Source organism: Exophiala oligosperma, assembly GCF_000835515.1.
Source record: "Exophiala oligosperma strain CBS 72588 unplaced genomic scaffold supercont1.56, whole genome shotgun sequence".
NCBI lineage: Eukaryota > Fungi > Ascomycota > Eurotiomycetes > Chaetothyriales > Herpotrichiellaceae > Exophiala > Exophiala oligosperma.
The window spans coordinates 1-26,621 of NW_015622873.1; the positions used below are offsets into that span (position 1 = coordinate 1).

Sequence of the window (26,621 nt, forward strand, 5' to 3'; positions counted from 1 at the left end):
GCGCCGCACAGAGCTCCCAGCACCGTCAGCGGCGACGAGGTAATCACAAGTAAAAAAGTTCTCGCCCACGGGTCCCACGCAGGTGACAGTAACAGGATCCTGTTCTCCGGACTGTTTGGCGCCTGCAAATCGATTACTCCACCGAATCCGCACCTTTTCTCGTTCACAGTGGGAAAGAATGATTTCGGCCAGGGTATGTTGCCCGAGATGGATCCCAGCAAAGTTGTACTTCACTGCTCCCTTGGGTACTTGGGCCATTTTCAATTGAGCCAGCACCTCACCACCTTTGGCGTGGGACTTGCGAAATCTGATCCCCTCATAATTCTTGTGCCCGGCTTTTTCGATGTCCTCGAACAAGCCGACTTTCTCCAGTTCAGTCAATACAATTGGCATGTAACTTCGCAATGTCAGTGAGTCGTAAAAGTAGACAGGATCTAAAATTGCCAGGGAGAGAAAGATACTTACGTAGTCGCACGAGGACTTTGTAGCACTTGCTTCTCAGCTTCAAGAATGAGAACATCAATACCTGCCTGTGCCAACTTTAGGGCGAGAAGCAAGCCCACTGGACCAGCACCAACGACGATGACTTGAGCATGCTCGTAGGATACTTTGTCCGCAGATGGAACCAACTTCTCATTGATAGGGCTCATCTTGTCCTGTGGGAATCGATTGTGTTTAGGTCCGAGAAGCACTGGAGTTGGAAGGAAGTTGAGGGTATGAGAACGCTTCTTGAATTTGTGCTACAGCTATGGCGACGATGTGCATATGACTGCATAACTTTTTTGCATTTTGTTGACCCAATACGGCTTTACTCCCATCCGTCGGCCAAGAGTGGTAGGTAGACACCACACCGGCCTGGGGAAGTTGTCTGGGGTAGAGGCATGTGATTGATAGAAACTTGGCATTGCTATCCCCCACTTCCTAACTTGGACGCAAATGCATCCCACATTGCAGTGGCTACACTTCTCATCTGATGGCGTGCAGTGGCTACACGTTACATCTGATGGTCTAGGACCCATGGCACATCCAAAACCTTCAACATTCCTAATGCGACTTAGAGAGTAACGCCGCTTTTCATGCAGCTCCTACTGCGTCACTGCAGTCACGGTCAATTAAGGCGGCGTGAGCCTCACTGCGGACTCTTATTTTGACCTGGAAAGGGGGTTTGTTCTTGGTCAATTGAGGAATTCGCATCGAATCGATGGGAGTAGCCTGTGAGAATAGAAGTTAGGCACAAGTGGGTCTGAATTAACTCTTTTGGCTGTAAATCGAGAAATACCTTGTCTTCAATGAAATCAAAGCAATACAGAAGCCTTGCAGCGGCAATCCATACATTACTTTCTCCCACATTCCATCCCACGCATACGCGTCGTCCTTGTGCTCTGTCAGTGATTGTTCAATCAGTGGTGGATAGTCAGGGTAGGCGTACCTGGGCCAAATGCCCAATGGCCTTTCAGTCCATTATTCAAGTCGTTGTTGAGGAAACGATCGGGATAGAAACGCTCTGGATCGGGGTACTCCTTCGGATTCAAGGCTATCGCCCAGGCATTCCAAACGAAGACTGTACCTTTCGGAAAACTATATCCCTCGTATTCATCGTCTTGGGTGAGGGACGTTGGGGCTCCGATCTCGGCAATATTTGGTCGCCAGCGGAAGATCTCTTTAACTGTAGCTGTTATGTAGGGTAGATCATCTCTATCGGAAAAGTCTGGAAGTCGCTCTGCATTGTGCCCGCATACTCGGTCAAGTTCGGCCCTTGCACGCTGTACCCAGTCAGGATATGTTGCAGCACCGGCAATCATTTGGCCCAGGGAGACACGGGTAGTGTCGCTACCAGCTTCCATCAAAGTCCCGAGGGTAAACAGTTGCTGTGTCTCGTTGAAGTATTTGTCATCGTTTGATTTCAGGAAATCAACGGCAAAGCAGTCGCTTTGTTGCCCTTTCTCAAGACGTTCTTTCACGTTGTCAAGCTGAGTCTTGTAAACCCTGCCAAGAGTCAGCGAGAACTAAGCAACGACGTAGTTCTACGTGCTTTCGAGTATATTCGAACAAGCGTTCTCCTTTTGGTCTCCACCACTGGAGAATGTTTGGAAGTCGAGCAAGGATGGGAAAACCATCAACGATATTGGCCCCCGGTTGTTGTTGTTCCAAGAACATCTCGGCCGTTTCGAAGAGTTTAGTAACTTCTGGGTCATCGAGTTTCGAGCGGATTCCAAACACCACACTCATAATGACTGAATTTGCGTATCTCCCATTTGCGGAGAACCATCGATCAGAGTTGTGAAGATAATCGTGGAGAAGATGTTTGGACTCGAGATCCTGAAACTTTCGAAAAGTGTCCTTTTGTCGAGTACTTAGAATCTGATGCATCACTTTCCGAGTCTTCCTCCATCTATCATCATATGGCATCAAAACCAAGCGACCTCCTCCAGACATTATATCCTGGGTCATAGGAAATGGCGGACGAGAGGAGTAAATAGCAGCGCGTTTCTCCATCAAGTCTGTAACAACCCGCGAAGAATTGAGAAAGACCCAGGTACTGCCCCCAAATTTCACAGTAAACCTAGCAATACAGGTCAGAATTTTCCAGGGAGGAGAAGCAGGGTCGTACTCACATCTCGCCATACTTCTCGGCCAGCTCCTTCGCCCATGGACCTTGCTGCGTGGGGGGAACTTGAAAAGCATTTCCAAAGACTGGAATTCCTGGTACTAAGGGTGGCAATTTATACTTTTTGGCACTCTTCTTCCCCGCAAAGGTGGTGAGATAAAGTAAAACTACAGCGGCCACTACTAGCAAAAGTGGAAGACGATCCATTTTGTTGAAGGGTCGAGAGCCTGATGAGAAGTGTTAGATGGAAAAGCAATTCTTTGGTAACGGGAGTTGCTACTGAATTTAACTACTAGCAATGTAGTATGAACTGTCTTTTCGATCCACTAGCGTCTTACCCATTTGATTGTACCGAGAATTGCGGCACTTTTGGTTCGGCTTTCTAAGATGGTGAAGAATGTGGGGTTTGTGGAGGTAAGAAACGCCCACCATCTACCATCAGACTAGACTTCATCTGAAAGGAGTTTTGGATCCTTTGCAGGTGCGTGAAATTTAGCATTGGGGCAAGCTCAGTCTTCCAATTTGATGCTTAGCACGAAGGAATGGACGGATTGAGGTAATTTCTCTTCTTTGTAGAGCGACAATTGCGGTCGGTACGTATTATGGTTCTTGATGTTTGCTACGAGATTCGTGCAGACAGGGATACGCATGCGCTATCAACCACCACCAAAGAACTCAGATCTTGTTCAATACATCATGAGTATGCCACCACGCCCTCAAACGCTTCCCAAACACCCACATTGGAATAGTCGTGAGGCAGAGAGCCAATTGTATACCACCAATGGTATTGAACATCTTCGCAGGGCCCCAGGCCGCAACCCAGTCGTTTAGGAAATCTAATAAAAGTCGCGTCAGTAAGAGATGCAGTTGATACCGTGTGCTCGGCCGGGTGTACTCACAGGAGAAACCATAGAACAAGAAGTTCTTCGTGATCATCGAAATGATGAAAACCTCGATGCTGATGTTGCGGAAAGCATCGACCATATAAGATCCCACAGCAACTGTCACAAATTGAACAGAGGCGACCATTATCGCCCAAATGGCTGCAATCCCAACCGCACTCTTACCCTGTACAATGAGATTTCCGAAAAGGAAGTATCCGATGACAGAACACAATGTGGCAAAGGCCATGATAACGAGACGAAACTCCGGTTCGTAAGTGCCATTGTTGCGTCGACTGATGTACTTCACTATCGGGTCGGATATCCAACCACATAAAATGCAGCCTAGCGTCCCACCAACAACTGGGCCGGCGGAGAGATAGCCCAAATCAGTGGTATTGAGGAGATAAGGGGGTGCTGAAAATATCTGAGCTATGACGAATGAAATCCCGACCAACCAAAGAGTTGGAAACGCGATGAGCACGACTGCCCATACAACGGCTGGATTTAGTAAGATGAAGAATGGTCGGACGACCATCTTTATAATAGACTCATCAGTGTAGGTTCCATTCAGGGGCAACATGTGCCGAAAGATGGACCTGCGCTCTGTAGTAGCAGTTGTCGATACAGTCGCAGTTCTTTCCAAGTTCGACTCCTCGACGTGGCCTGATCTATTGGCTTTCATTTCTTCAATCACTTCAATGTTCTGTGTTCAGTTAGTGGTGTCCATAGCAATATTGCTCGCACTCACATCTTGAGAGGAAGTGTCAATGTTGTAGATCTCATTGCGGTTGTAGGCCGTCTCCCACCCGAATAAGACGACCCCGACCCAGGCGATACCAAGGAAAATGGCAAGTAGCCAAAAGACCCAACGCCAGCCAAGATCAGTCGTGATCTTGCCTGCCAGCATGGCTGGCAAATTTGCTATGCCAGAGTTCGAGGTGACATAAATGGCCATTCGAGAGCCTCTTTCATGCACAAAGTACAAATCACCGATGACAGAGAACATGACGCTTTCAAACATGGCCACACTGAGTCCTTGAACGATGCGAGCACCCAGTAGAGATTCGTATGACTGTGCAGCGCCACCCCAGATTGTGCCTACGAACGCACATGTGACAGAAAAGAGTAAAGTCGGTCGTTTGCCATATTTGCGAGCAAGCGCAGAGATGAAGATCCCTACTGCGCCAGTGGCGCAAAGACTGTAGCCCGTGAGGAGCGAGACTTGAGTGAAACTGAGCCCAAATTCCTGGATCAAGATGATTGCCATGGAAGAAAGAATTGGGCCAATGCTGCAAGGGTGATCAGATGGATGAATTGACAATAAGGTGGAATGAAGGCTTACCCTCCAATGCACAACAAAGTTGCAAAACAATACAAGGCCAGTAAAAGATCTCGCTGCCAAAGCGGCCAGTTCAAAGGATCATTGGGACTGCTGGAGGGCTGTGGAATGAGAAGAACGTGAGAGTTCTTCCCTGTCGCCCTCTTCAAGTTCGCTGAGGATTCCACCCATTGTGCATCGTGAGTGTCAAAAAGGGAAGTTCCTGGCACATGCTTTAGACCGCTGCGGGATTCGAGGACGCCGTAGCCCATTGCGTAATGATTTTGGTGAAATAAGGTAGGTGTGTTATATCCTGCAAAAGTGTTCTTCGCTATCCAGCAGGGGATAACGTTGCTAATAATAAGGACGATATCCCCTTAAAAGGAGTACTGCATCTGGATATTGGATCCCCCACACTTGCCAGGCAGGATTGCAGGAGGTTGGAGCTCCCACAGATAGAAAAGACGGAGGCGATGTGGGGTTTTGGGTAGGCTGAAAATGGTTACCTCGAATTACTACTCAATTACTACCACATACAGTAGGTGCCATGACCACGAAGGGCTGGTCGATTTCAAATCCTTGGCCGCACCCTTGGCCGGTATTACCCAAAGGATGAACGCACAACCAGATCTAGCCGAGACAGCTCCACGTTGACCTCGCTATCGAAATCCAACGTCCTGCGATCGGACACACATTCGACTTGTTGGCTCAACCACGCAAGCGGACCGCAACTAAATTCCCGCATGTGGGGAAGCATTTTCCCCGGATGGTCCGGATGGGGGCGAATCCCAGGATCCGGCTTCATTCTCGACTGTGCAAGATCAATCTCCGTTGGAGAGTCTGAGCTTGGGTCTTGCCAATTGCATGGCAAATAAAGGCCCATAAATGGCTTTTAAACTGCGTACGCCCAGATGTCGTGCCTTCACAAATACTAAAAGCTCAAGCTTCACATATAACCAACAATATAACACAATTTTGCAAGTACATTACATCATGGGACCACGACGCATCCTTGAATTCTTTGCTCTGGCATTACGTTTTAGCCTTGTGTGTTCGCAGGGCAATGCCGTCGTTTCAATTCCTGTTCGCGATACATTTGTTTTGCCCCCAACGTTTGTGAGCAACTATTCCCAGAAGTTTGTTGATACCGTGGTTCCAAATGGAACCGTCGAGAATCTGCTTCTGCAGGCTCAAAATGCAACCTATATTACCTATGATGCCGAATTCTCTGCTATCATCGGTTCATCGCCTCAAATCCAGCTCCTTGCTGGCCCTCTCGACGTAGGCTTTGCCTATGAAGCAGGAGTCTATATTCCAGGTCAGAATCTCGTGTGGTTCACAGGTGCCGAAATTGATGGTCCTGGAAGGGTGGTCATGGCGATCAATTTGACCGACCATGAGGTGTACAAACCCAAACTTACTGAGCCTGTCATCACTGCCAACGGCGGGTCGTATTATGAAGGCAAGGTGTATATCACCCACTTTGGGAATCGAACATACGCAGGTGGTGTTGTCGCAATCGACCCGCTTACAGGTGAAACAACTACGCTCGTGAACAGCTATTTTGGCGTCCGCCTAAACGGCCCGGATGATGTGATCTGGGCAGAAAGAGGCGAAAACCGCGCTATGTTTTTCACCGATGTTGATTTCGCATCTGCCTTGAATCTTACCGGACCGCCAGCGCTGCCTAACGCTGTATGGCGTTTTGATCCACAGGCAGAGTCACTACAAGCGGTCATTCCCCGATCGGATATCTCAAAACCCAATGGCATTGCTGTCAGTCCTGGTTACACAAAGTTATATATCACAGACACGCCGCTGTCCGGTTTACAGGGCATGGGGCCTGGAAATACCACAGGATCTGCCGCGGTTTATGTTTACGACCTTGATGATACTCTCACCCCTGTGGGAAAGCGTCTTTTCTCGATTGCAAGGACGGGAGTCCCAGATGGTATCAAGGTTGATAAGCGGGGTCGAATATGGACGGGAGAAGGAGAAGGCATCGTTGTCCGCAATGATGGTGGCAAAGTCCTGGGGACCTTTAACGCCAGGACACTCCTGGAGGACAAAAATTCTCATCTCGCGAATTTTGCGTTTGCTGATGATCGACTCATTGTACTAGCGGTAAATCAGATCTGGTCAATCCAGCTAGCTCAAGTTGTGGGATGGACTTCGGACTCATAGTTGTGGAGCTTTGGACCAACTCGGACACCCCGATCATGATAATCAATCTAGTTGACTGGCTTCACACCGCTCACGGAAGTGATCGCATGAGGTTTCGGTGAAAAGTATCGTGTTGCTTCAATTTGAACATCTCTCGTTGAAAGATCTGGTGATATTGTTAATCATATTGCTGTTGATCTTCTTGTAGTATTGATAAAAGAGAACACAGTGAATATGTTCTTTGTGCAGGTGGAATGAGACTCACTGCCGCTTCCACTTTTCGACGAACCCTTTGTCGCAAGCTTGGAGCAGAGCGATGAGATGGCAGTCGAAACGTTTCGGACTCATTCTGGTCTTCTTAATCCTTGCACAAACGCTGGTATGCTTAGGGCTCCCCATCTGTACGTTTATGGCAAACACGAAAAATTACCGAGTGACCAACCCGAGAGCAGTCGGGAATCATTTCCACTGAGTGAATGCTACTTGAAAGTAGAATATTAGTAAACTGGAGTATCCTTGACTGCCTCATTCATTCATGAGCCTTTTTCTTGACCACGATGTTGTTAACTCAAGACTTTCCCGTCGACTGTCGCGAGGAAGGATCGTTTTCAACTTCCACAATCACCGCGTGTATCGCCACCCCTCGATTCCTCTCAATAGCTTACCCGTCTGATCGTCTTTCTTATTCAATTTCGCAAAGATTACCATATAGATACCCGTACCACAATCAACGCGGCTTGCACCCCCATGGTGGTGTACAAAGTCGGACCGTAGGTTGGTGCATCCTGACTCCGGAAAATAGTGCTGCCAATGATACCACCGGTGACAGAGTAGGCCAGATTCGCGACCGAAATGGCCATCCGAGCGTTAGTGCCAACAGTGTTGTTTTGCCCGAACGTCAAAATGACCATCTGGTTTCCTAGAAACCCGCAATACTGGACCCTGTGGTTGAACCCAAGACAAACGACTGTGGAGTGCACATAGTTAGGATGAATTGTCAATACTCACTTGCGAGTCCGGCGAGTGTCATAGCTGCCAGGAATATGATTAGCGGACCTCTGATGCGGAATTTAGTATCAATGATAGCTGTGATGGCCAGCATCCCAATTGCAGTACCATACGGCGTCGCGAGTAGAGAGAGGTCTGTATCCCTGTGTGTCCCAAACCCTCACCGGAAGAAGTCAGCCACGTGTTTCTCCTGGATTTTCTCTACGTGCTGTATTGCACTTAACTCACGGTCAAGATTGTAGGAGTGAAAAAAGCAAGGCCGTATGTCGGCACAGTTACAGTAAGGTAGAGGAGAGAGATGTTCCAGATCCGCCAGTCACTACAGTTCTCTTCGAAAGCTGCCAATGGTAAGTGCTCTGTTTTACCGCCCCTTTCCTCGCGAAGACGATCGAGTACCCACTTCCGCTCTCTAGGCTTAAGAAACGGTGCTGTGTCCGGGTAACCGGTGAGGAATAAGTAGGCAAGTAGCGCAATCACCATAGTGAACACTTCTTCAAGCTGTGCGATCCAGTGTACTAACAAGAGTCAATCGGAGGCGGAATTCAAGCGCTTACGATGAATATCAAGCGTCGACCCAACGTCCCACCAACACTGGACGCTTGTGCCATGCCAGATGCAAGGAGTCCGACCCAACTGTTCGGACGCTGTAGAACATGACTTGGTCGCCGATGAAGTTCGTAGCGTAGATACCAAGAGCCCAGCAAAAGGCTGCCCCAGTTGCGATGCCACCTTCAAAGACACTAAGCATAGCACGTAGGAAAGCCACCACTTGCCAGTTAGGGCAAAACCGATACCAAGCGTAGAGACGCCGGGCGGGTATGTGATCAGAGAGATCCATTTCTTGAGTCCTATCTTCACCAGCAATATACTAGAAGGCATTTCTGCGAGGATATACGTAGGAAATAATACCAGTCAGTATGCAGATTAGCGAGAGCCGATGTCTATCCCTAGATCAAGCTTCATGCCCATCACCTAAGGTTTTGGGCATGCAAAAAGACCTTCAATTGACTGGAAATCGATACAATGTGATCGCCCAGACTCTTTTTCCAGCTTACTTGCTCGCGGAGCTACCTTCGAACTACATACTGGTTAAGCTCACTCCCAAGATCTGGCTGTCCTTCCTCGTGATGCGTGGGGTGCGATACTCACCGGCATGGATTTGCAAACAATTGGAAAGTCGTCGCCTTCCTTCGCTTCTTGCTGGGTGGCTTTGAAGGCGGCGTCCTCCCAGGAATAGTGTATCTAATCAGTTCTTGGTATGTGATTCGAACACCACCGGGGTTCCTTGGGAGTCACAGACTGACAGATCTGTCTAGGTACTGCCGTTACGAGGTGCATCGACGTTTGAGCTGGACATACTCAGTTGGAGTCCTCGCGTCCGCTTTCGCAGGTGTCCTCGCGTACGCGATTGGATTAATGGACGGTCTTCGCGACATGAAAGGATGGAGGTGGATCTTTGCGGTACAGATACTCGTACCAGGTCAGGTTTATTCCCTATGAAGCTAATTCATCGATAGCTCGAGGGCGCCGCGACTATGTTGATAGGGATCATATCTTAGTGGACTATACCGGACTTCCCCGAGAACTCGACACTCCTCAATTCCGAGGACAAAGAGCTATACACGGCCCGGCTAATGCGTGATCGCGGCAGCGCAGAAGTAGAGAAGATCACCTTCCGAACTCTCAAGGAGGTGCTCAGCGACTGGACGAGTTGGCTCCAATTCTTGCTCTTCACGTTCACCAACACGTCGACATACAGCCTTGCGTTTTTTGTGCCGACGATCCTCACGGTATATTTTCCTTGCCTCCAATGCCGCGTCACAGGTTCTAACAATAATTCGCAGGGGATGGGCTACACTGGACTCAAAGCAAGTCTATACTCGGCCTGGCCCTACCTAGTCACTATGGGCGCCATGTGGATCTTTGCCTATATTAGTGACAAGACCAGGATGCGCACGCCGGTCATATGCGCTCAGAGCCTTCTCTTGTTGATCGGTCTCCTTCGTAAGTTGCCCTATCCCTTCAGTGGAATTGGCCGTCTTGACGATGCCCTAAGTCATCCGACCCAACTATTCCCACAGCGTCCGGTACTTCGGCGTCTTTCTGGCTACCATCGGCTGTCAATGCAATGTCCCGGCACAGCTATCTCTCGCGTAAACCAAAGCATCAGGATCCGCTAAGCGATCGATCATGGCTGCTGTTGTGGTCTGGGTGGCCCCGTGGGTGGTATAGTGGGTAGCAATATCTTCCTCCAGCAGGATGCTCCTACATATGTTCCTGGTTTGTATACAACAGTTGCCATGGCTGTGGGGATCATTGTCGGGAACGTTCTTCTTGCATTTGTGTACCTCAGGGGAAACCGAATCGCTGAGCAGACAGACGTCGCCGTGGACGGTGTCCCAGGGTTCAAACATTCGTTGTGATTCCTGTACGACGGTGGATAAGGAATGCAGGTTTGTCAAAGACAAGATGGTAGTGACACATCTGGAGATGGTCATTATGGTCTGTATCCGTTTAGCACTATGATTTCGAAGAAAATAAAACAGAACTAGGCGAAACACATCTCCACATCGAAGGCCGTATCTTGGATTATGATGGGAAGCGATTCGGTGAAGAAGTGATGGCATATCACGTCGTCGTCATCTTTTACAAGGCTTGGGTCTCGGCAACACGGTTGCACGAGTTCTGGCCGCATGCGGGAAGATACTAGGCCCCTTGATAGCACAAAGATATTAATGTATTAAAGTTTATCACCTATCTTCATTGTACAGTAGCTTTATCCTGTGGCCGCACCACCCGGCTGGGATTGTGCTGCTATCCGGCGCCAGGTGGCCCGGGAACGATTGGCTGATAAGCTGAGATACTAGGTAGGAGCCGAGCACGGGTTTGCTTTTACGATAAGCCCTAAGTAACCTCCTACCTTACGGAAGGAACTCTACCCTATAATGATTAGAAATCCGTGTTGGACAAAAAAAAGATTTACCGGGATATAATATCTGGAATATTTAGTTAATATAATAGACTAACGTTAGCGCCGTAAACTCTCGGTGATCACCTATATCAGACTATTTATTTCTCGGCAGATTTTCCAACCCATTTCTGATCTGAGCAGTTCGAATCCGGTTAAGGTCCGACCGTAGCTTACTCCGCCGAGGCGACTTATTGGCCTCAGAACCTACTTCGCCGTAAGTATAATAGATACAGAACAGAGCTAGAGCTGTCTGGAAGACAGGTAAAGATCAAGCATATATAGGTTGAGGGGGCTTACCGAAGGGTCAATAAGATTTTTATCCTTGTTCAAAGCATCACTCCTTACCCAAAATTTGACGCCCTCTATGATAGCAAGTGTTCCGCTCTTTTTGCCGGGAATGGCACGGCTATCGAATTCTTGTGTGCTTAGTAGCTTGCCCTCGATTGAGAAGACTGCCTCTTTGACTCTGGCAGGCTGGACCGATGAGCAGGCAACTGGGGTGAGGCTCGAGATCTTCCACTCTGATTCACCGTAGGGTGCATTAATCGAGGTAGAGTTGGCGGCCTCCACATAGTGCTCCGACACCATGTTGATTACGCCTATCCGATAGACCAATTAGCCAAAGCTATCTGACGAAATTTCCCAAAAAGATATGATGCACATAGTGCCATGAGTATCTTACATTCTTTCGTATCAACCAAATTCTTCAAGCAGTCCTTTGCTCTTGCCATCGGCGAGAGGAATCCGATGACAAAGATCGGTGGATCATCATTAACGATCTGTGAGGGCATCTTCCGAATCGCCGGGCGTGTTGGGTCCTGCAGAGACTCAGGGGCCAGAATGGCCAAGATGTGTCTCAGTGTGCCCGTGCAGTGGATCCCCGTCGGTGGGAGCTACGGCGCCGTTGTCAGACCTATCGTGTGCCTCAGTTCCGGAACAGGCCTTGGGCATCCAGTTTGTAGGGGTTTCCAAGGGGCTTCGAGAGGCATCATCCACATGGCGAAACTGTTGTAACAGACAAAAATGTGAATTCTTAGGCACTATTTTGGGGCCTAATAATATAGCGTTCGCATTCCACAACTCCGTAATTACTGACTTCAGTATCTTGTCTAGGGTCGCCAGAAGTGAGATCGATCTCCACGCTCTCGCGTATGTGTAGTTGTCCTTGACGGGCCTTTTTAACGGTATAATTTTCGCATGTTTCCACTGAGTAGATAGTTTCCCTTGTCGAGAGATACTCGAAATAACGTCAGCACGTGGTGCTTAACGGGTGGCCACACCTAGTTTCAGACGACTGTTGATAGACCGTCCTCTTTGGGTATCTTTCACGACTTTGCGCTACGTAGTTATCATTCCACTGCTTCTATGGTGATAGTAGGTATCGACACAGGGGCTCTCTGTGATCTAAAGCCTTCGTCTTCGATATATTCTGACAGGGAAGTAAAGAAGGTAGTTAGTAGCTCTTGTTGAAGATTCAGTTCAGATGCCCTCCGACGTGGGATGATAGGGAGAAAGATTAGTCATTTCTTGGTCATCATTGTAAATACATTTCGGAATCTCCCTCTGAGAGGGTGTATATATATGTGCAGGACGGAGCCATGATTGTGAAGACAATAACAACGAATTAATGGAAAACCATCTCGAGCCTGAGCATAATCTCATATCCTCATCAATATCTCTACTCTGCTGCCTCTTCACGTTATGTCTATCCCGATTGTGGCGGTGCAACTTGATCCCGGGGGTAAAGCATATTTAATAGAGTACAGAGAATGACACCATACATAGCATATACTCGGAGCCATGGTGCATACTCGGTAGTGATAGACTTGGGGGGTTTCGGCTGCGATTGGGTGGTCAATATGGGCCTTTCCTGGGCTGCAGAGCGACGCCGAAGTGGTGACGATCTTAAATTTGGGTCCATGATACTTTCTGACATACTGATGAATTTATAAATACGAAAATAATATTATCTAATGAATTGGTGTTGATGCAGCCGCGTATAGTGCTGGATAGAAGATGAAATAAGTGTTGGGGGATGACTAAGAAATTTGTATGTGGATTGAAGATGAATGGATTGAAGATGACGCTAATGAGTCTTGGCACCGATTTGTATGTGGATTCACGGTGAATCCATACCAGAATAATGTTAGGGTATTACTATCGCATAAACAGTTTTATGCTTCGCCAAGATATTTTATGAACATCCGAGCCGTCAGTGACGTAAGTTGGCGATCCAAAGTAAACAATCCTGCCCTTCAATCTTTAGCCAAGTTGATTTGACATTCGCAATCCGCGTGTTGCTATATCATGTTCGGTGTCCTCGTCGATATAACTGTGCGATTGCAAGGTTGTGAGTTGCGGAGGATAGCTGGAGTATGAGCAACAACTCTGAGCCTTCCTCGGCAGGGGCAGCGGAGAAAGAGCGGAAGAATGAAGCGGCGACAGACGGGCAGGAGCACGCTCCACTGCCAGACTCGAAAATCTCAGTTGACCTCGCCGACTCGCCATACTTCACCCATGACGACGATGAGAAGCCAAAGAAGAAAGGCCTGCCAGAATGGCTCAACCACTTCAACGCGAAGGACTTGAAGACGCTGTTCAAGTGCTCGGCCGCAGTCTGGATCGCGACACTGTTCCTACTCGTCAATCCAGTCCTCGTTGCATATGGCCAGGCCACTTTCTTCGGGTGCATCGTGCTTTTTATTGTGCCGTGCAATGGCATCGTCTTCATTCATGTCATGGGCGGGCTGACCATGGTTGTTGGTATGGCCGCCGCGTGGGCGTGGGGTGTGATCTCGATGAAGGCAGCGTTGGCTACTCGGCCGGCGGCTGAGACGAATGCGAGACTGGCGCAACTTGTAGCCCAAGCCACTCGGCAGCAAACGAATACCGAGCAGACGACCGGACAGTCGACTTATACCCAGGTGCTCATCTTCGAAGGATTCATGCTTGATACAAGGGTCACTATCACATACTTCTGCATGATCGGTCTCTTCGTCTACTTGGTTGCACGCATCCGCGTTGCCGCACCGAAGCTTGCATTGCTCCAGGTGTTTGCGATTGTCGTCTCGGACATCTTCCTCACGATCGGCCCTTTGATCCCGAGCTTCTCTGGCACGATACCTTCTGTCCTGATCAAGCCGGCGGCCACAGCAATTGCAATTGGCGTGGTGTGCAACATTGTCTTTTTCCCGCAGTCTACCTCGCACCTTGTCTTGGAGACCATGGAGGGCGTTGTGGCTCCAATGAAGGGCTTTTTCAATGCTTGCAAGCTGGGCTTCAGAGACTCACATGCGAAATTCGATCTGGTGCAACTCCAGAAAACCAAGGCGGGTACCATAGCCGCCTACAAGGGAGTGGAAGCTAGCCTGGGCTTCCTCGCGCTCGATCTGTCAACTGGGCGATGGAGCGCTGAGGATGTACAGAGCTTGCAGGAACCTCTGCGTCAGCTTGTCATCATGTTTCTGGGACTATTGCAGCTTCAGATCACTCGTGTGGAATCGGGGATAAAGAATGAGAAGCTTGAATTATTGGATGAGGTTATGCATGGAGGAAACACGGATACTGAAATGCCCGAGATCGGCCACAATCATCTAGTACAAGCGCTGAGTCTGAGAGATCGCTTCCGACATCCGGAGACCGAAGACTTGTTGGAAAAGAGTATGGGAGCTTTGTTAACATCGAGCGGATCGCTGCTCGACACTTGTGCTGATGTGGTGGACGCGGCTGTGGAGGCTTTGCAGACTGTTAACCGCAGGCGGTGGTTCAATAAGCCCGGTTTTGACGAATGCGATATGCTTCGGCTGAAGCATGAGAAGGTCCTCACGAGGCTCAAGGAAGATCAGAAGCAGTTTGAAGTACTGAGTTCACAACATTTGCTGGATCCGCACAATCATCTATTCGACGAACATGGGCATCTAAAGTTGCAAGGGCACGCCGGTGCTCCCGTGCACGGCCTGATGCTCGGGTTGATATTCGAAGAGCGAATTCTGGGCGTGGCTTCTGGCTTGGATGCGCTGCTTACCCGAGTCATCAGACTCGAGCATGATCGGACGAAGACGAAGATATGGTTTCCGACGAGTTTGCGCAATCTGTTCTCGTGGGGCCTTGTGGAGGACGCTGCTCCTGGTGTCACTGCAATGTCAAGCGACAGCGATGGTGCAGAGCTGGAGAAAGTTGTGACAAAGAACGAAAGAAAGATATCAAAGAAGAGGAGCAAAGAGGAGAAGGAGGCAGGAGCACAGGAACAACTCGACAGACTTCACTTCCACCGCGGCACGAAACGAAGTACTTTCGGAAAGACCTTGCTCGCGATCACGCACTGGCTGGGAAACACCGAAGGCCTGTACGCTTTGCGAGTGCTGATTGTGACAATTGCGATGGCACTTCCTGCTGTCTTGACTTCTAGCGCGGGCTTCTACTATCGCGAGAAGGGTCTCTGGGCTCTGATCATGTCTCAGACTGGCCTTGTGGCGTACACCGCCGACTTCGTGTATGGCTTCACTCTCAGAACGATCGGGACAGTTGTGGGAGGTATCCTGGGCATGGTATGCTGGTACATCGGAGCCGGAAACGGGCCTGGAAATCCCTACGGTATGGCTGCGATCATGGCATTGGCGATTGTTCTCTTGATGTGGGCGAGACTGTTTGCTCCGCCAGCACTCCTGCAGGGCGTACTCCTGGTGGCATCGACAATATACCTTGTCGTGGCATATAGCTGGGTCGACACGCATATTCCGTCGTACGGCAATCCCGGTGTTGGCTACTCCGTCTTCTGGCGGAGAGCTTTGCTTGTGATGATCGGTTTCACGGCGTCGGCGATTGTGATCTTCATCCCGCGGCCGCCCTCCGCATCAAGGCATTATCGACGCGTTCTATCGAGCACCATTCGAAGCAGCAAGGATTTATACGCGCTATATGTCACGTCGTGGTCGCACGCGTATTCGGATCTGAAGGAGACGTCAGAGATGCAGATATTGACCAATTCGGAGACTCTTGCGGCAATTGCTGGCCCGATTAGACTGTTGAAGTTTGAATTCTCAAGCTCGAACTTTGATGCGGAGACGCTGACCCATGTCACGAATCTGTGTATGACCATCAATCAAAGCTTGAGTCAGCTGTTGATGTATTCGAATTTGCTTGCGCAAGATCTGAAGGAAAGATTTGCGCGCCTGTCTGGCGCTCTGGATGAGCGCATCATCGGCGATCTGATGGCGGTGCTGACCCTGGTTGAGCAGTCACTGAAGACAAATGATCCATTTCCAGCGGTCTTGCCGGTGCCACTTATCGCGAGATGCGTTGGCCTGAACAGAGCGTTTGCCAGAGAAGAAGCTGGACAAGGAACTCTGGGCATTGACGCTGTTAGGGAGGAAGGTTTCTGCAAGTATTGCGTTGTGCTGAGCGCGTTCATTCAGCTGCTGGGCGCCGCGGATGAGCTGGTCTGGCGAGTCAAGACTGCGGTTGGGGAGACGAGCTATGTCGATATTGAGCAGCCGTTCTTGTCGAGAAACGAGGGCTAGAATCGATTAGCTCCATGAGTATAACGCAGCGTTAAATACTGCCTCCCATGCGTCGTAATCCCTCGGCCGTAAACACCCCGTTAGACCGTTGTGAGAGGAAGTTAACATGGAAGAGTCCTAGAATAGAAATCCACCCACAAAGTACGGTTCGATGCCATAAAAACTCCCTCTGTCTCTCTACACGTAACACAATAGACATATTATTGTGTCTTAAGCCTGTCAGGTAGAAGTATGCAGCAGAGGAAAGAGTATCACGATGATGGGCGTCCGGAACCCGACCTCGAAATTACACAGATTCCTCCACCGATAATGGCCTCAGCATTCCTCCCTTCCACATACATTGTTCATGTAAGGTTGTTCATGCTCGTTAGTGTGTCGGGATGTCCAACCCCTAATTCTTCTTCCTTTACTCGTGTAAGATCCGTACCTTATATTCGCATCTTCATTGGTCGAGCCCTCGTAGAAATTCCCTGACTTAGGCTATAAAGTCGCGGTTCCGATTTACAAGCCGATGCAGTCGTCCGTGTATTATCAACATCGCCATAAAATCTACCAGTACATATAGTATTAATGTACAATCAGGCGCCTACTAGCGGAAAGCTGCTGAAAAACAGGTCACTCATATCGATCCTTTGAAAGGTCGTCATTCAGCCGTGTTGGAGGAATTCGGGCAGAACGAGCCTCATATGTCTTGTATAAGCCTCATCGGTAAGAGATGTTTAAACCTGATCAATCTCAAGTACTGTGCCAACCTTTCTCTCGTTCTCCATCTCTAAGTCCTGAACTTCGACCTCGCCTGAAGGATGTAACACAGTGTCTTGCCGTACATGCTTTGACGCCTTCACCACACCGAACGGTCCCGTGGGGGTTCTGAATGTTACGTCCATATCTTCTAGAGAGTGACCTGTAGTCTCAGGGAAGAAGAGATAGACGACTGTTGTCGAGGATTAGCAAAAATAGGTCATCATTAGCCAAACTAAAAAGCGGCTTTATCATACCGGGAAAGAGTAGCCCCAAATTGATGGCAGCGAAGACAATGAAATACTTCCATCCCAGATTTGTGATGCCAATCGGACTGACCTCAACGACCATGAAAGTAAGGGCAAACTGGGAAGCTGTCGACAGTGCGTAGATCTGCGTGCTATAGCCCAGTGGAGTGATTTCCGTGGGGTAAAGCCAGTTGACACCCAGAGACATGCTGTAGAAGAAGCCAAAGCCGTACATCGCGACTGCTGCAATTATCATGGCCGCCTTGTTCGCCGGGACTAGGGAAACACAGACTGCCATTATGACGAAGACGATGCCCATGCCAGCTGCACCTAGGAGAAGGAGAAATCTTCGCCCAAGGCGATCGACCAAGAGATAGGCGAGCATGCAGCAGGGAACTTGCCAAGCATACATGGAGCCAGAGAGTACGCGAGCAATAATTGCACTGACTCCGAGCGAGGAAAAGATGGGGACGGTGTAGAACCCAATCAGGCCGGCGCCGTTCAACGACCAATAGAATGTGATGAAGAGACAAACAAGTGTTCGAAATTTCATTTTGTTTTCTTTGTCTCTGAGGATACCCACCATGCTTCCCTGGCTCATTGTTTCGAGCGATCGCTGCATATGGCGGATCCCTTCCGCAATGCGAGGGGAGTCGGGACTAACGTCGTCCAGGATCGCTAGAATCTCGACAGCTTCTTCGATTCGACCTTTCTTTACCAGCCATCTTGGCGATTCAGGCAAAAAGGGGATCGTGGAAAGCATGAGGAAATTGAAGAGAAGTGGGATTGCCAAGGGGAAGCGCCATGAAAAGCTCGTGTTGTCAAAAAAGCACCCAAGGTCGATGAATTGGAAAGCCACCAGACCCAGAGATGGGAATGTACCTTCAAGGACGACAAATCGGCCTCGATGTGTGGCAAGTGAGGATTCTGCTTGCCAAGCTGGAACAGTCGCTACTCTTTACGGGATGTTAGACTCGAGTCCTCGGAGAAATTGCTGCACAGGTGACTTACATGGCTCCAAGACCAAGTCCGAGGACGATACGGCCAACAACCAATTGAGCAAAGGAGAAGCTTGAGACCAGGATGATTGAGCCAAAGACGTTGACGATGTTGCCAGCGATTATGGTTTTGATTCGACCATATTTATCTCCGAGCTTAATGCATGAGAGTGAACCGAGCATGCATCCGACTAGATAGATGGCCACTGCCGTGCCTTGAAAGAAATCAAACAGCCATCTTAGAACGCATAATGATCGGCCCTGGGCACGATTGAAGCTGCTTACCTTGCACACGAGCGGCCTGAGCCTGTGCCGCGCCTGTGGTATGGACTGTGTCGATGATGGGAAACAGCGACACCCAGGAGTCCAAGGTCAGCAACCCCCCAGTGACCGCATTATTATACTGCCAAAATACCATGTTAGCTCCCTAGGGCAAGACCTGGGCCGGATCTTCCTTACCGCATAGATAAAGAACGTAGGGAAAACGTTGGTGAACGCCATCATCCAGGTTAGACGCCTACCACGACAGCCCAAGAAGGAGGAGTGACGGTTCTTCATGTTGGCGGCCGTAGATATGGTGCCTCAATGCTACAGTGGTGGAGAATGTTGTGGATTATGGCAGTGGAAGCATGGATTGATTCTTATTCATCTTCTACTTTCTAAGGAAGTAGAAGTATATATACATCGAAGTGACATACTAGAAGCTTCCCTACAATTTCCAAGCATGCGGAATGATTCCATAAGGCTTTTGTCAATGTCATGATAGTCGGTTGAGCCTCATATCACAACATTCCCCCTCAGCATCGTTATACCATTGGTATTTGGTATGGCGATGCTAGACTTAGCTCAATCGACTGGGCCTCGGTAAAACCACCTAAAATCTTTACAAGGACAAAAAAGTGGAAAGAGCGCCTCTGTCGTATTACGGCTTTTTCTTCAATATTGGCTAATGAATCTCACCCTCCATACCGATGAGGCGAATGAAGTTCTTCAGTTCGGTAGGACCGAGTGGTTTGGTGAGTCCATCCGCCGCTTCGAGCGTTGTGGGGATATAGCGGATATCAATGGAACCTTGTTCCAGAATGCTTCGTTGATAATGGAGCTTGACGTTAAAGTGCTTGGTGCGTTTGTGAAACTCAGGATTGTGCGAGAGAGCGATGGCGGATTGATTATCGGCCATAATGTGTGTGACGGGTGAATGATATATTCCCGTTTCTTCAACAAAGGTACGAAGCCATTGCAGATGCACAATGGCATTGTACTGGCCAATGTATTCGGCGTCAGTCGTCGACGTGGCAATTTCCCCCTGTTTCTTGGATGACCAGCAGATAGGTCATCCAGCAAGTTTGAATACATACCCTGACGTCGAGTATGCTCCCTCGGTGACTACTGTTCCACCGAAGTCGGCGTCGGTGTATCCAATCAACCTTCCTCTACGATAGGTAATTTGGAGGGTCTGTGTTCCTTTGAGGTATCGAAAGACGCGCTGGAGCGCCACTTGGTGATGCGATTGAGGGCGAGCCAAGAAACGACTCAAGGTCGCCAACGCAAAGGCGATATCTGGTCGGGCTCCGGTCATCAGATACATCAATGCGCCAATCGCAGAACCATAGCGGGCCTTAGCACCATCCTCCAGGTCCTCCTCGTCGATACTGGGGTTCAGCGAGACCCGAGGGTTCATCGGTGTCGACTTGGCTTGGCATTCTTCCATGCAGAAATCGGACAAGATCTTGCGGATATATCCCTGCTGGTGCAGAGAGACGGATCCGTCATCGTGGTAGGTGAACTGGATCCCAAGGAAGGAGCGTGGGGTTCCCAAATCACTCATCTTAAACTCAGATTCAAGAGCATCCTTGACGTCCCTGATTTCTTGCTCGCCGGCTGCGACCACGAGGAAATCATCCACATACACACAGATGACGCAGTTCTTGTGGTAAAACACACAATTGTCCGACTCGGCCATCGTAAAACCATGAGCGACCAAAACTCGCTTGACACACTGGTACCAGATTCGAGGACTCTGTTTAAGTTGAAGCTCAGAGCTGGGAGACAAGTGTGATATTCGATTCGAACTATCTATGAAGGTGTGGGAGTTACTTATAGTCACAGCCAGTGCCCGGGGCACTGGCTAGTGCAACAACTGCCTGGTAGGCAGTTGCCGCTAATTGCGATGCTGCCTACAGCGAGCATCACGTGATCTAGGATCCAACTGTTTAAGGCCATAGAGGGAGCGACGGAGACGACAGACATATCCTTCTTCGGTAAATCCTTCGGGAAGTTCCATGTAGATCGCCGTGTCAGCGTCACCATGGAGGAAGGCCGTCTGAGCGTCCAGATGTCGAAACGTCCATCCTTGAAGGACGGCGCCCGCGATGACGGCGCGGACGGAGTCCATGCGGGAAACCGCCGCAAACGTCTCGTGGTAATCGATGTGCTTCTTCTGTCGATACCCCTTGATCACCAGGCGAGCTTTCAGGGTATTGTTGGCCTTGACCTTGAAGACCCATTTACACCCGATGATCCGATGTGCTGCAGGGACTTCTTTCCGGCTGACCTTTTCCCAGGTGCCATGGTCAATCAGAGAGCGGTATTCTTGATGTATCGCATCCCGCCATTTGGGCGCGTCAGGGCCAGAAGTGGCTTCGGCGAATGTCACAGGTGTCGCCATTTCGTGAGCTGACGATTTGTGGGAAGACCGCGTGAAGTACGCCTTTCCTGCCGCTTCCAGGAGTCGGCGAGACGGATAGCGTCGTCGACCGTAGAGAGAGTAGCCTAGGTCAGGAATGGGGGATTCATCAACAGCATTGGGATTAACTGGCTCGAGGTCATCATTGGAAGTTGGATATTCTGGCGACCTTGACGGCACTTTCGGAGGAGTGAGGTCAGGAGATAATTCTGCCGGTATCGGGGTTGAACCAATGTCCTCTTGGTCCCCAGTGATGTTGCTACTCGCTTCCCCCTCGAGGACAGGCGCCACGGGGGCCTGCTCATCGAATTCAACATCACGGGAAAAAATGATGCGTCCTGAATGGACTTCATATAGTTTGTATTGGTCGGGTTCACTGTATCCCAGTAAGCGGCATTCTGATGATCGTGGATCGATCTTGTCTCGCTGTTCCTTGGGAATCAGGACCCACGCACGTGAACCGACGCGGCGAAGATGTGATAGGCGTGGCGGCTTCCCATAGAGTATTTCATAAGGAGTCTTTTTCTTCAGGATCGAAGCGGGAGCTCGCAACTTTAGATATGTGACGGTGTCTAAGATCTCGGTCCAGAAGGAGCGAGAAAGATTCGCATCCATCAAGATGGTGTTGATCCGTTCCTTGATGGTGCGGTTCGTTCGTTCCGCCAGGCCATTCTGCTGTTTACAGTATGGCGCCGACGTGTCGAATTCCACCCCTTGGGCTTCGAGATACGCACCGATCGGGAGGAATTCTCCTCCATTGTCACATAGAAATCGTCGAATCTTGGCATCAAACTGCCGGTGTACCCATGCTTCAAAGAGCTGGAACTGGTGCAGAGCCTGTGATTTCGACTTCATGGCATACGCCCACGAGCCGCGTGAGTAGTCATCGGTAAAGGTAATCACGTACCTGGAACCATCTCGGCCGGCGGGCATCTCGGCGAGATCAGAATGGATCACTTCGAAGATCCTCTTGGAATGCACATGCGGACGACGGCAACGGGAAAACCTCTTCCGATGCTGCTTACCCGCCATGCAAGCCCGGCAGCGCGGCGTTGCCTGCAGCTCCTGGCTCGTCAACGGTCGGTACGGAGTGCCGGATCGTCGGAGGACGTCTCGCAAGTCCCCCCGATTCAAATGCCCCAGTCGAGCGTGCCATAACTCTTCGGGTGTTCGGTCATCTCCTACAGCGTCTCCTTCGAGGACCATTGCTTCACCGTTATGGAGTTCAGAGGTGACTGTCGTACGACGCATGTCACTTAACTCCGGAGGTTCAACGTCCGAGCTGGCGACCTGAGATTCCAAGGTGCCCGCAACGTGCGTTGGGGACCTCGCCAGACTGACGTGGACCAAAGGCCGTCCGCTCACTGTACAGCGAAGAACCAGCAGATCGTCCGCGGTGTGGTACGCATTCCCTATCGTGTGACTTCCACGCTGGACGCGGATGCCACTCGGGTGTGCCACCACCGAGTAACGGTCTCTCAAGAGTTTGGGCACGCTGACCAGATTCATTCCGATCCGGGGTACGTAGTATACCTTCTTGAGGACAAGGGTACGAGGAGGGTTTCCCCCTCAGGCTGAGTTTCACGGTGCCGATCCCTTCCGTTTCCACCGGATCTCCCGCCGTCTCAAGCATCTCACGGTGAGGCCGCAGATCGATAAAACAATCTCGGTCCCAACAGATGTGACTGGTGGCGGCGGAGTCCAGGATCCACAGCGGGTTGGGCGCGCGGGTATAAAGAGCCGTCGCTCTCGTCCTCACGACATGGACCTTTTGTCTCTTGGAAGCCGCCGGGCCCTGCCGGTCTTCCTGCTGGCTTAATGAAGAACTATTACGATGGGGTGAGCCTGAATCACTCCGGTCTGCATTGGCAAAATCATCCTTGCGAGCCGGCTTAAGGTGCGGATTCTTCTTCCAACACTTCTGTACTTCATGTCCTCGCTTCTTGCAGTAATTGCATTTCTTGACGGGCGTCTTGACAGCATTGATCGATCCTTTCGTCGTGACGGTCGATCGCGAGGCTGTCTCCTTGCCTCGGACTGCCCGTTCGGCATTGGCAAGTCGAGTGCCCACTGCCGTGGCGTGGATGGTTTCTCGGCCATTTTGGATCGCGTCCACGATGAACGCGTATTCCGGTCCCACCTGCGTCAGCAGGATGGCAATGTGCGCTTTGTCGCCAATGGAATCCGGCGCGATGCCGTTGAGGCGATTGACCAGAAGACACACGCCGTCCACAAACTCGCGTGTGCTGTTGCAGCTGTCCGTCGTGGTTTCCTTGAGTTGCGCAAACAATTCACAGTACGTGGCTAGCTCCATTTGGCTGTAGCGTTCTTCGAGATCCAGCCACAGTTCTCAGGACGTGCCAATCCCGGCGGCGTGGATGCTTACTTCGGGTGAGAGATACCGGAGGATGGTGTGGTATGCTTCAGCTTCGCACTGGCTCCATTACCGGTAATATTCGAAGGATTGTACTTCGCTTTCGAGCCGCGTGGCAATCGCGTTCTGACGGACTGCGCCGCTGTGAGAACGGTCGATTAGGGGACCGATGCCAGAGGGGATCGGCTTGACATATTTGAACAAACAGTCCGGTCGTTCAAATTTGCCAGACACCACGTCCCATACTTGTCTTGCTTTCAAGTAAGAGACCATGAGACGTTTCCAGGTCGCGTAATTAAGGCTCCCGGTTAGCGCCTCGATGGCCGCTACCTGTTCGGTTGATTCTCGGGACAAAACTGCCATGGCGCGGGGAAGGACGATGTGCAATCACGTGCACGTAGGCAGGTTTCTCGGGTGATTAGAAAAGAAACGGCACCGGAGAGCATAGCTCTCCGGGCTCATAACCTGTTGTGGATTATGGCAGTGGAAGCATGGATTGATCCTGCTTGTTCTTCTTCTTCTTCTTCTTCTTCTTCTTCTTCTTCTTCTTCTTCTTCTTCTTCTTCTTCTTCTTCTTCTTCCTCTTCCTCTTCCTCTTCCTCAGGAAGTAGAATATATATACATCGAAGTAGCATACTAGAAGCTTCCTTACAATTTCCAAGCATGCGGAATGATTCCATAAGACTTTTTGTCAATGTCATGATAAGTCGGTTGAGCCTCATATCACAACAAGGTGGACAACTTTAGCCCATGCATCAACGACTGGCCAAGAACACCATACGGATCCAATACAGCTGTGGAGGAAATTGCAGCAAAAGGATTAGCTCGAGCGTCCGAAGAGGGACTCTGACAGTAATATCGTGGTTTCCACAGTCTCAAAAACAGATGAACCCATGCACACTGTGGTAGGCGAATGTCACCTGCGCGGCGTCATGAAGGGGGAAACACCCAACGACTCTGGCTTTTCATGGTGCGCTATTTGATTTGCATGATGGCGAGATCCTGAGAGCTACTGGTGCAGAATAAGTGTCAGTTACCCTGAGTTAAGGCTTTCATTTCTTATTGCAGGCCTGTCCGTCCGTCATTCTACAGACAGTAGTCCAAGATCTCTTGAGAAGCCGTTCCAATGAACTCAATCAGCTTCTTACCTTTTCGTCCGTTTCCATGCTGGTCGAGTGTTCATCCCAGTCCCAAGCCTAGATTACAGGTCCCCGAGAACCGTGGATGCGGCGAGTCCAAACGATCCCTGTGGCCGGAGATCACAACCATATCAAGAGGCCTTCTTGCCACAGGAGGTAGGTCGTACCAGGACTTCCTCCAGTGCCCGCTTTGCTTTGTGAAGCGTGCGTCAATGATAGTCGAATAACCTGCGGCTCATTCTGGTCGCTGCTTTGCCAGCTTCGCCCTTGTTTCGAGTGATCAATGCCTTGGTGTAGTCATAAATGCATATACTGCTGACCGTTCCATAACCTCACATAGCCGATACCCCTACCCGGAACCGCACCGGTGGGGTTGGTTCGGTCAAGCTATGGTCAGGCAGTGCTCGTTTAGTAGTGGGTAGTCGGGACACCACACTAAGACCTTGAACGCCAGATAACTCATAATGTACGCGACGACGCTACGATACATACTGATATCTCAAGCACTGCGTGCTGGTTTAAGAATCGAAGGGTTGCTGAGGAGAAAGATCTACAGAAGAAGCTTGCATATTCACTGTCCAACCAGAGTCCAGTTTCAGTACCCGTCATTAGGCTGAAACCTCTCCATGCGAAGTCTGCACCATTGCCTCTGGACATCTGAAACGCTTATTGGACCACGCAAACCAATTGATAGTGCTCAACACTGCGACTATGGCGAAGACAACAATGGCATAATTCATTGTGACGCCCGTGACCGGAACATAAAGTGGAAAGCAAAGCCAGACAAAGATGAAACAGATCCAGACCACACTGATCACATTCAGAGCACGCCCAACAATCTTGCCGAGGTCAAAGTAATGTGTCGCGGCAAAGACTTTTCGGTGCTGCAGCAAAGCACAGGTAATCGGGATGGCGTAAGATGCGAATATGAAGAGGATGCCGGCACCGAGAATGGCGTTCAGGGCGGTTGAGGAGCCCAATTCGAGAAGGCCAATTAGTATGCACACCAGGAACCCGAGCAGAACTGCATTGACCGGAATTGAGGATCCAGCGGACATCCTGCCCATGGTACCGGAGAAAGGCATGCCCTCGTCGCGTGAGAAGGACCAGAGCACGCGTGAGAAGGTGGTCAACAAGGTGGAAGAGGCGAAGAGGAAGCAGATTATGAAAACAAGTACCCCAACGATCGTCAAGGGTAGATTATTGAAGGAGTCAACCATGAGTTGAGCGATAGGCTGGCCGCCGACTGGGGCGAGGAGGTTGACGGGGTTGGTGATGCAAAACATGTAGACGAGAAGCATCACAAGGCCGCTGATCGCGCTGAGAAGTGCGCTCAGCGCCATGACTTGCGGAACCTGACGATGAGGATTGGGCATCTCCTCAGCCACGTGAGCCGCGCAGTCGAAGCCGTTCACCGCTGTGAGACCAGGGAGTAAACCGAGGAAGAACACAACCCCTTTCGAATTCCAGCCCGTACTGTTGACGAAATCGACAAAGACAAAGTCAGCGCTTTGCTTGGGATGTACGCGGACCAGGAGCGCAATCATAACAAATAGCGAGGCGACGTTGATGTAAACCACTAGACCGTTGAGGATGTATGGATACCACTTGAACAAAGGAATATTGATCACGACGGCGAACAGCCCTGTGCCAACGTAGCCCAGGTAGTAGTGCCAGGGCTGAACAATGAAAGTGGTCCGGCATATCTCGACCAACGCAAAAATGAGCTGCGACGTGATCAGAAAGCACGCCGCTGTCCAGCAAAAGTAGCCTGCGCTGGTGAACCATCCCACAACGTAGCTCAATGGTCGTGCTCGAGGTTTGGGTGCCAAAATAGCAGTCCAGAAAATTTGACCTACACCGCAACGTTAGTTAATGGCCATCTTTTATCCATGGCAAAGGCGAAGACTTACCCGCAGAGTGAGGCATAATAGAAGCCATCTCGGCCAGCGAAACACAGACAC

General features: G+C 50.1%; 7 protein-coding genes across 8 annotated transcripts; 3 read left to right on the plus strand and 4 right to left on the minus strand.

The window, feature by feature from the left end:
* Positions 1-9: 9 nt before the first annotated feature.
* On the minus strand, positions 10-650 carry PV06_11724 (uncharacterized protein; the record flags this gene model as incomplete). The annotated part of the gene is made up of 2 exons (XM_016413435.1): positions 10-397; positions 466-650. Coding segments are annotated over 2 exons (573 nt in total), but the record flags the coding sequence as incomplete, so codon positions are not given.
* Positions 651-5,803: 5,153 nt separating this feature from the next.
* PV06_11725 (uncharacterized protein) lies at positions 5,804-7,143 on the plus strand (the record flags this gene model as incomplete). The annotated part of the gene is made up of 1 exon (XM_016413436.1): positions 5,804-7,143. The coding sequence occupies one exon, from the start codon at positions 5,804-5,806 to the stop codon at positions 6,992-6,994; it is 1,191 nt and encodes a 396-aa protein (XP_016256179.1). The 3' UTR covers positions 6,995-7,143.
* Positions 7,144-7,674: 531 nt separating this feature from the next.
* On the minus strand, positions 7,675-8,075 carry PV06_11726 (uncharacterized protein; the record flags this gene model as incomplete). The annotated part of the gene is made up of 2 exons (XM_016413437.1): positions 7,675-7,892; positions 7,982-8,075. 2 exons carry the CDS (start codon positions 8,073-8,075, stop codon positions 7,675-7,677), a joined length of 312 nt encoding a protein of 103 aa, XP_016256180.1.
* Positions 8,076-8,279: 204 nt separating this feature from the next.
* On the plus strand, positions 8,280-10,138 carry PV06_11727 (uncharacterized protein; the record flags this gene model as incomplete). Its single annotated transcript, XM_016413438.1, has 6 exons — positions 8,280-8,328; positions 9,159-9,237; positions 9,298-9,466; positions 9,541-9,771; positions 9,826-9,985; positions 10,038-10,138. The coding sequence occupies 6 exons, from the start codon at positions 8,280-8,282 to the stop codon at positions 10,136-10,138; spliced, it is 789 nt and encodes a 262-aa protein (XP_016256181.1).
* Positions 10,139-11,046: 908 nt separating this feature from the next.
* PV06_11728 (uncharacterized protein) lies at positions 11,047-11,743 on the minus strand (the record flags this gene model as incomplete). Its single annotated transcript, XM_016413439.1, has 3 exons — positions 11,047-11,202; positions 11,250-11,551; positions 11,635-11,743. 3 exons carry the CDS (start codon positions 11,741-11,743, stop codon positions 11,047-11,049), a joined length of 567 nt encoding a protein of 188 aa, XP_016256182.1.
* A 1,504-nt stretch (positions 11,744-13,247) lies between these two features.
* On the plus strand, positions 13,248-16,656 carry PV06_11729 (uncharacterized protein). The gene has a single exon (XM_016413440.1). It carries the CDS (start codon positions 13,328-13,330, stop codon positions 16,469-16,471), a length of 3,144 nt encoding a protein of 1,047 aa, XP_016256183.1. The 5' UTR covers positions 13,248-13,327; the 3' UTR covers positions 16,472-16,656.
* A 321-nt stretch (positions 16,657-16,977) lies between these two features.
* On the minus strand, positions 16,978-19,080 carry PV06_11730. Of its 2 annotated transcripts, XM_016413441.1 has the most exons (5): positions 18,918-19,080; positions 18,744-18,861; positions 18,472-18,673; positions 17,470-18,416; positions 16,978-17,405 (listed from the first exon to the last, which is right to left on the minus strand). In XM_016413441.1, exons 1-5 carry the CDS (start codon positions 19,014-19,016, stop codon positions 17,191-17,193), a joined length of 1,581 nt encoding a protein of 526 aa, XP_016256184.1. In that variant the 5' UTR covers positions 19,017-19,080; the 3' UTR covers positions 16,978-17,190. The 2 variants fall into 2 exon arrangements, with proteins under 2 accessions (XP_016256184.1, XP_016256185.1); XM_016413442.1 differs by having other exon boundaries at positions 18,472-18,861.
* Between the last annotated feature and the right edge of the window lie 7,541 nt (positions 19,081-26,621).

Excerpts from the sequence above, each read along its gene's own strand:
- PV06_11729 (XM_016413440.1), top strand. The coding sequence starts at position 13,328 with ATGAGCAACAACTCTGAGCCTTCCTCGGCAGGGGCAGCGGAGAAAGAG.
- PV06_11730 (XM_016413441.1), bottom strand. The coding sequence starts at position 19,016 with ATGAAGAACCGTCACTCCTCCTTCTTGGGCTGTCGTGGTAGGCGTCTA. Across the intron at positions 18,674-18,743 it reads TCAGGCCGCTCGTGTGCAAG|GCACGGCAGTGGCCATCTAT; the intron begins GTAAGCAGCTTC and ends ATTTCTTTCAAG. Across the intron at positions 17,406-17,469 it reads TTTGGGGCTACTCTTTCCCG|TCGTCTATCTCTTCTTCCCT; the intron begins GTATGATAAAGC and ends CCTCGACAACAG.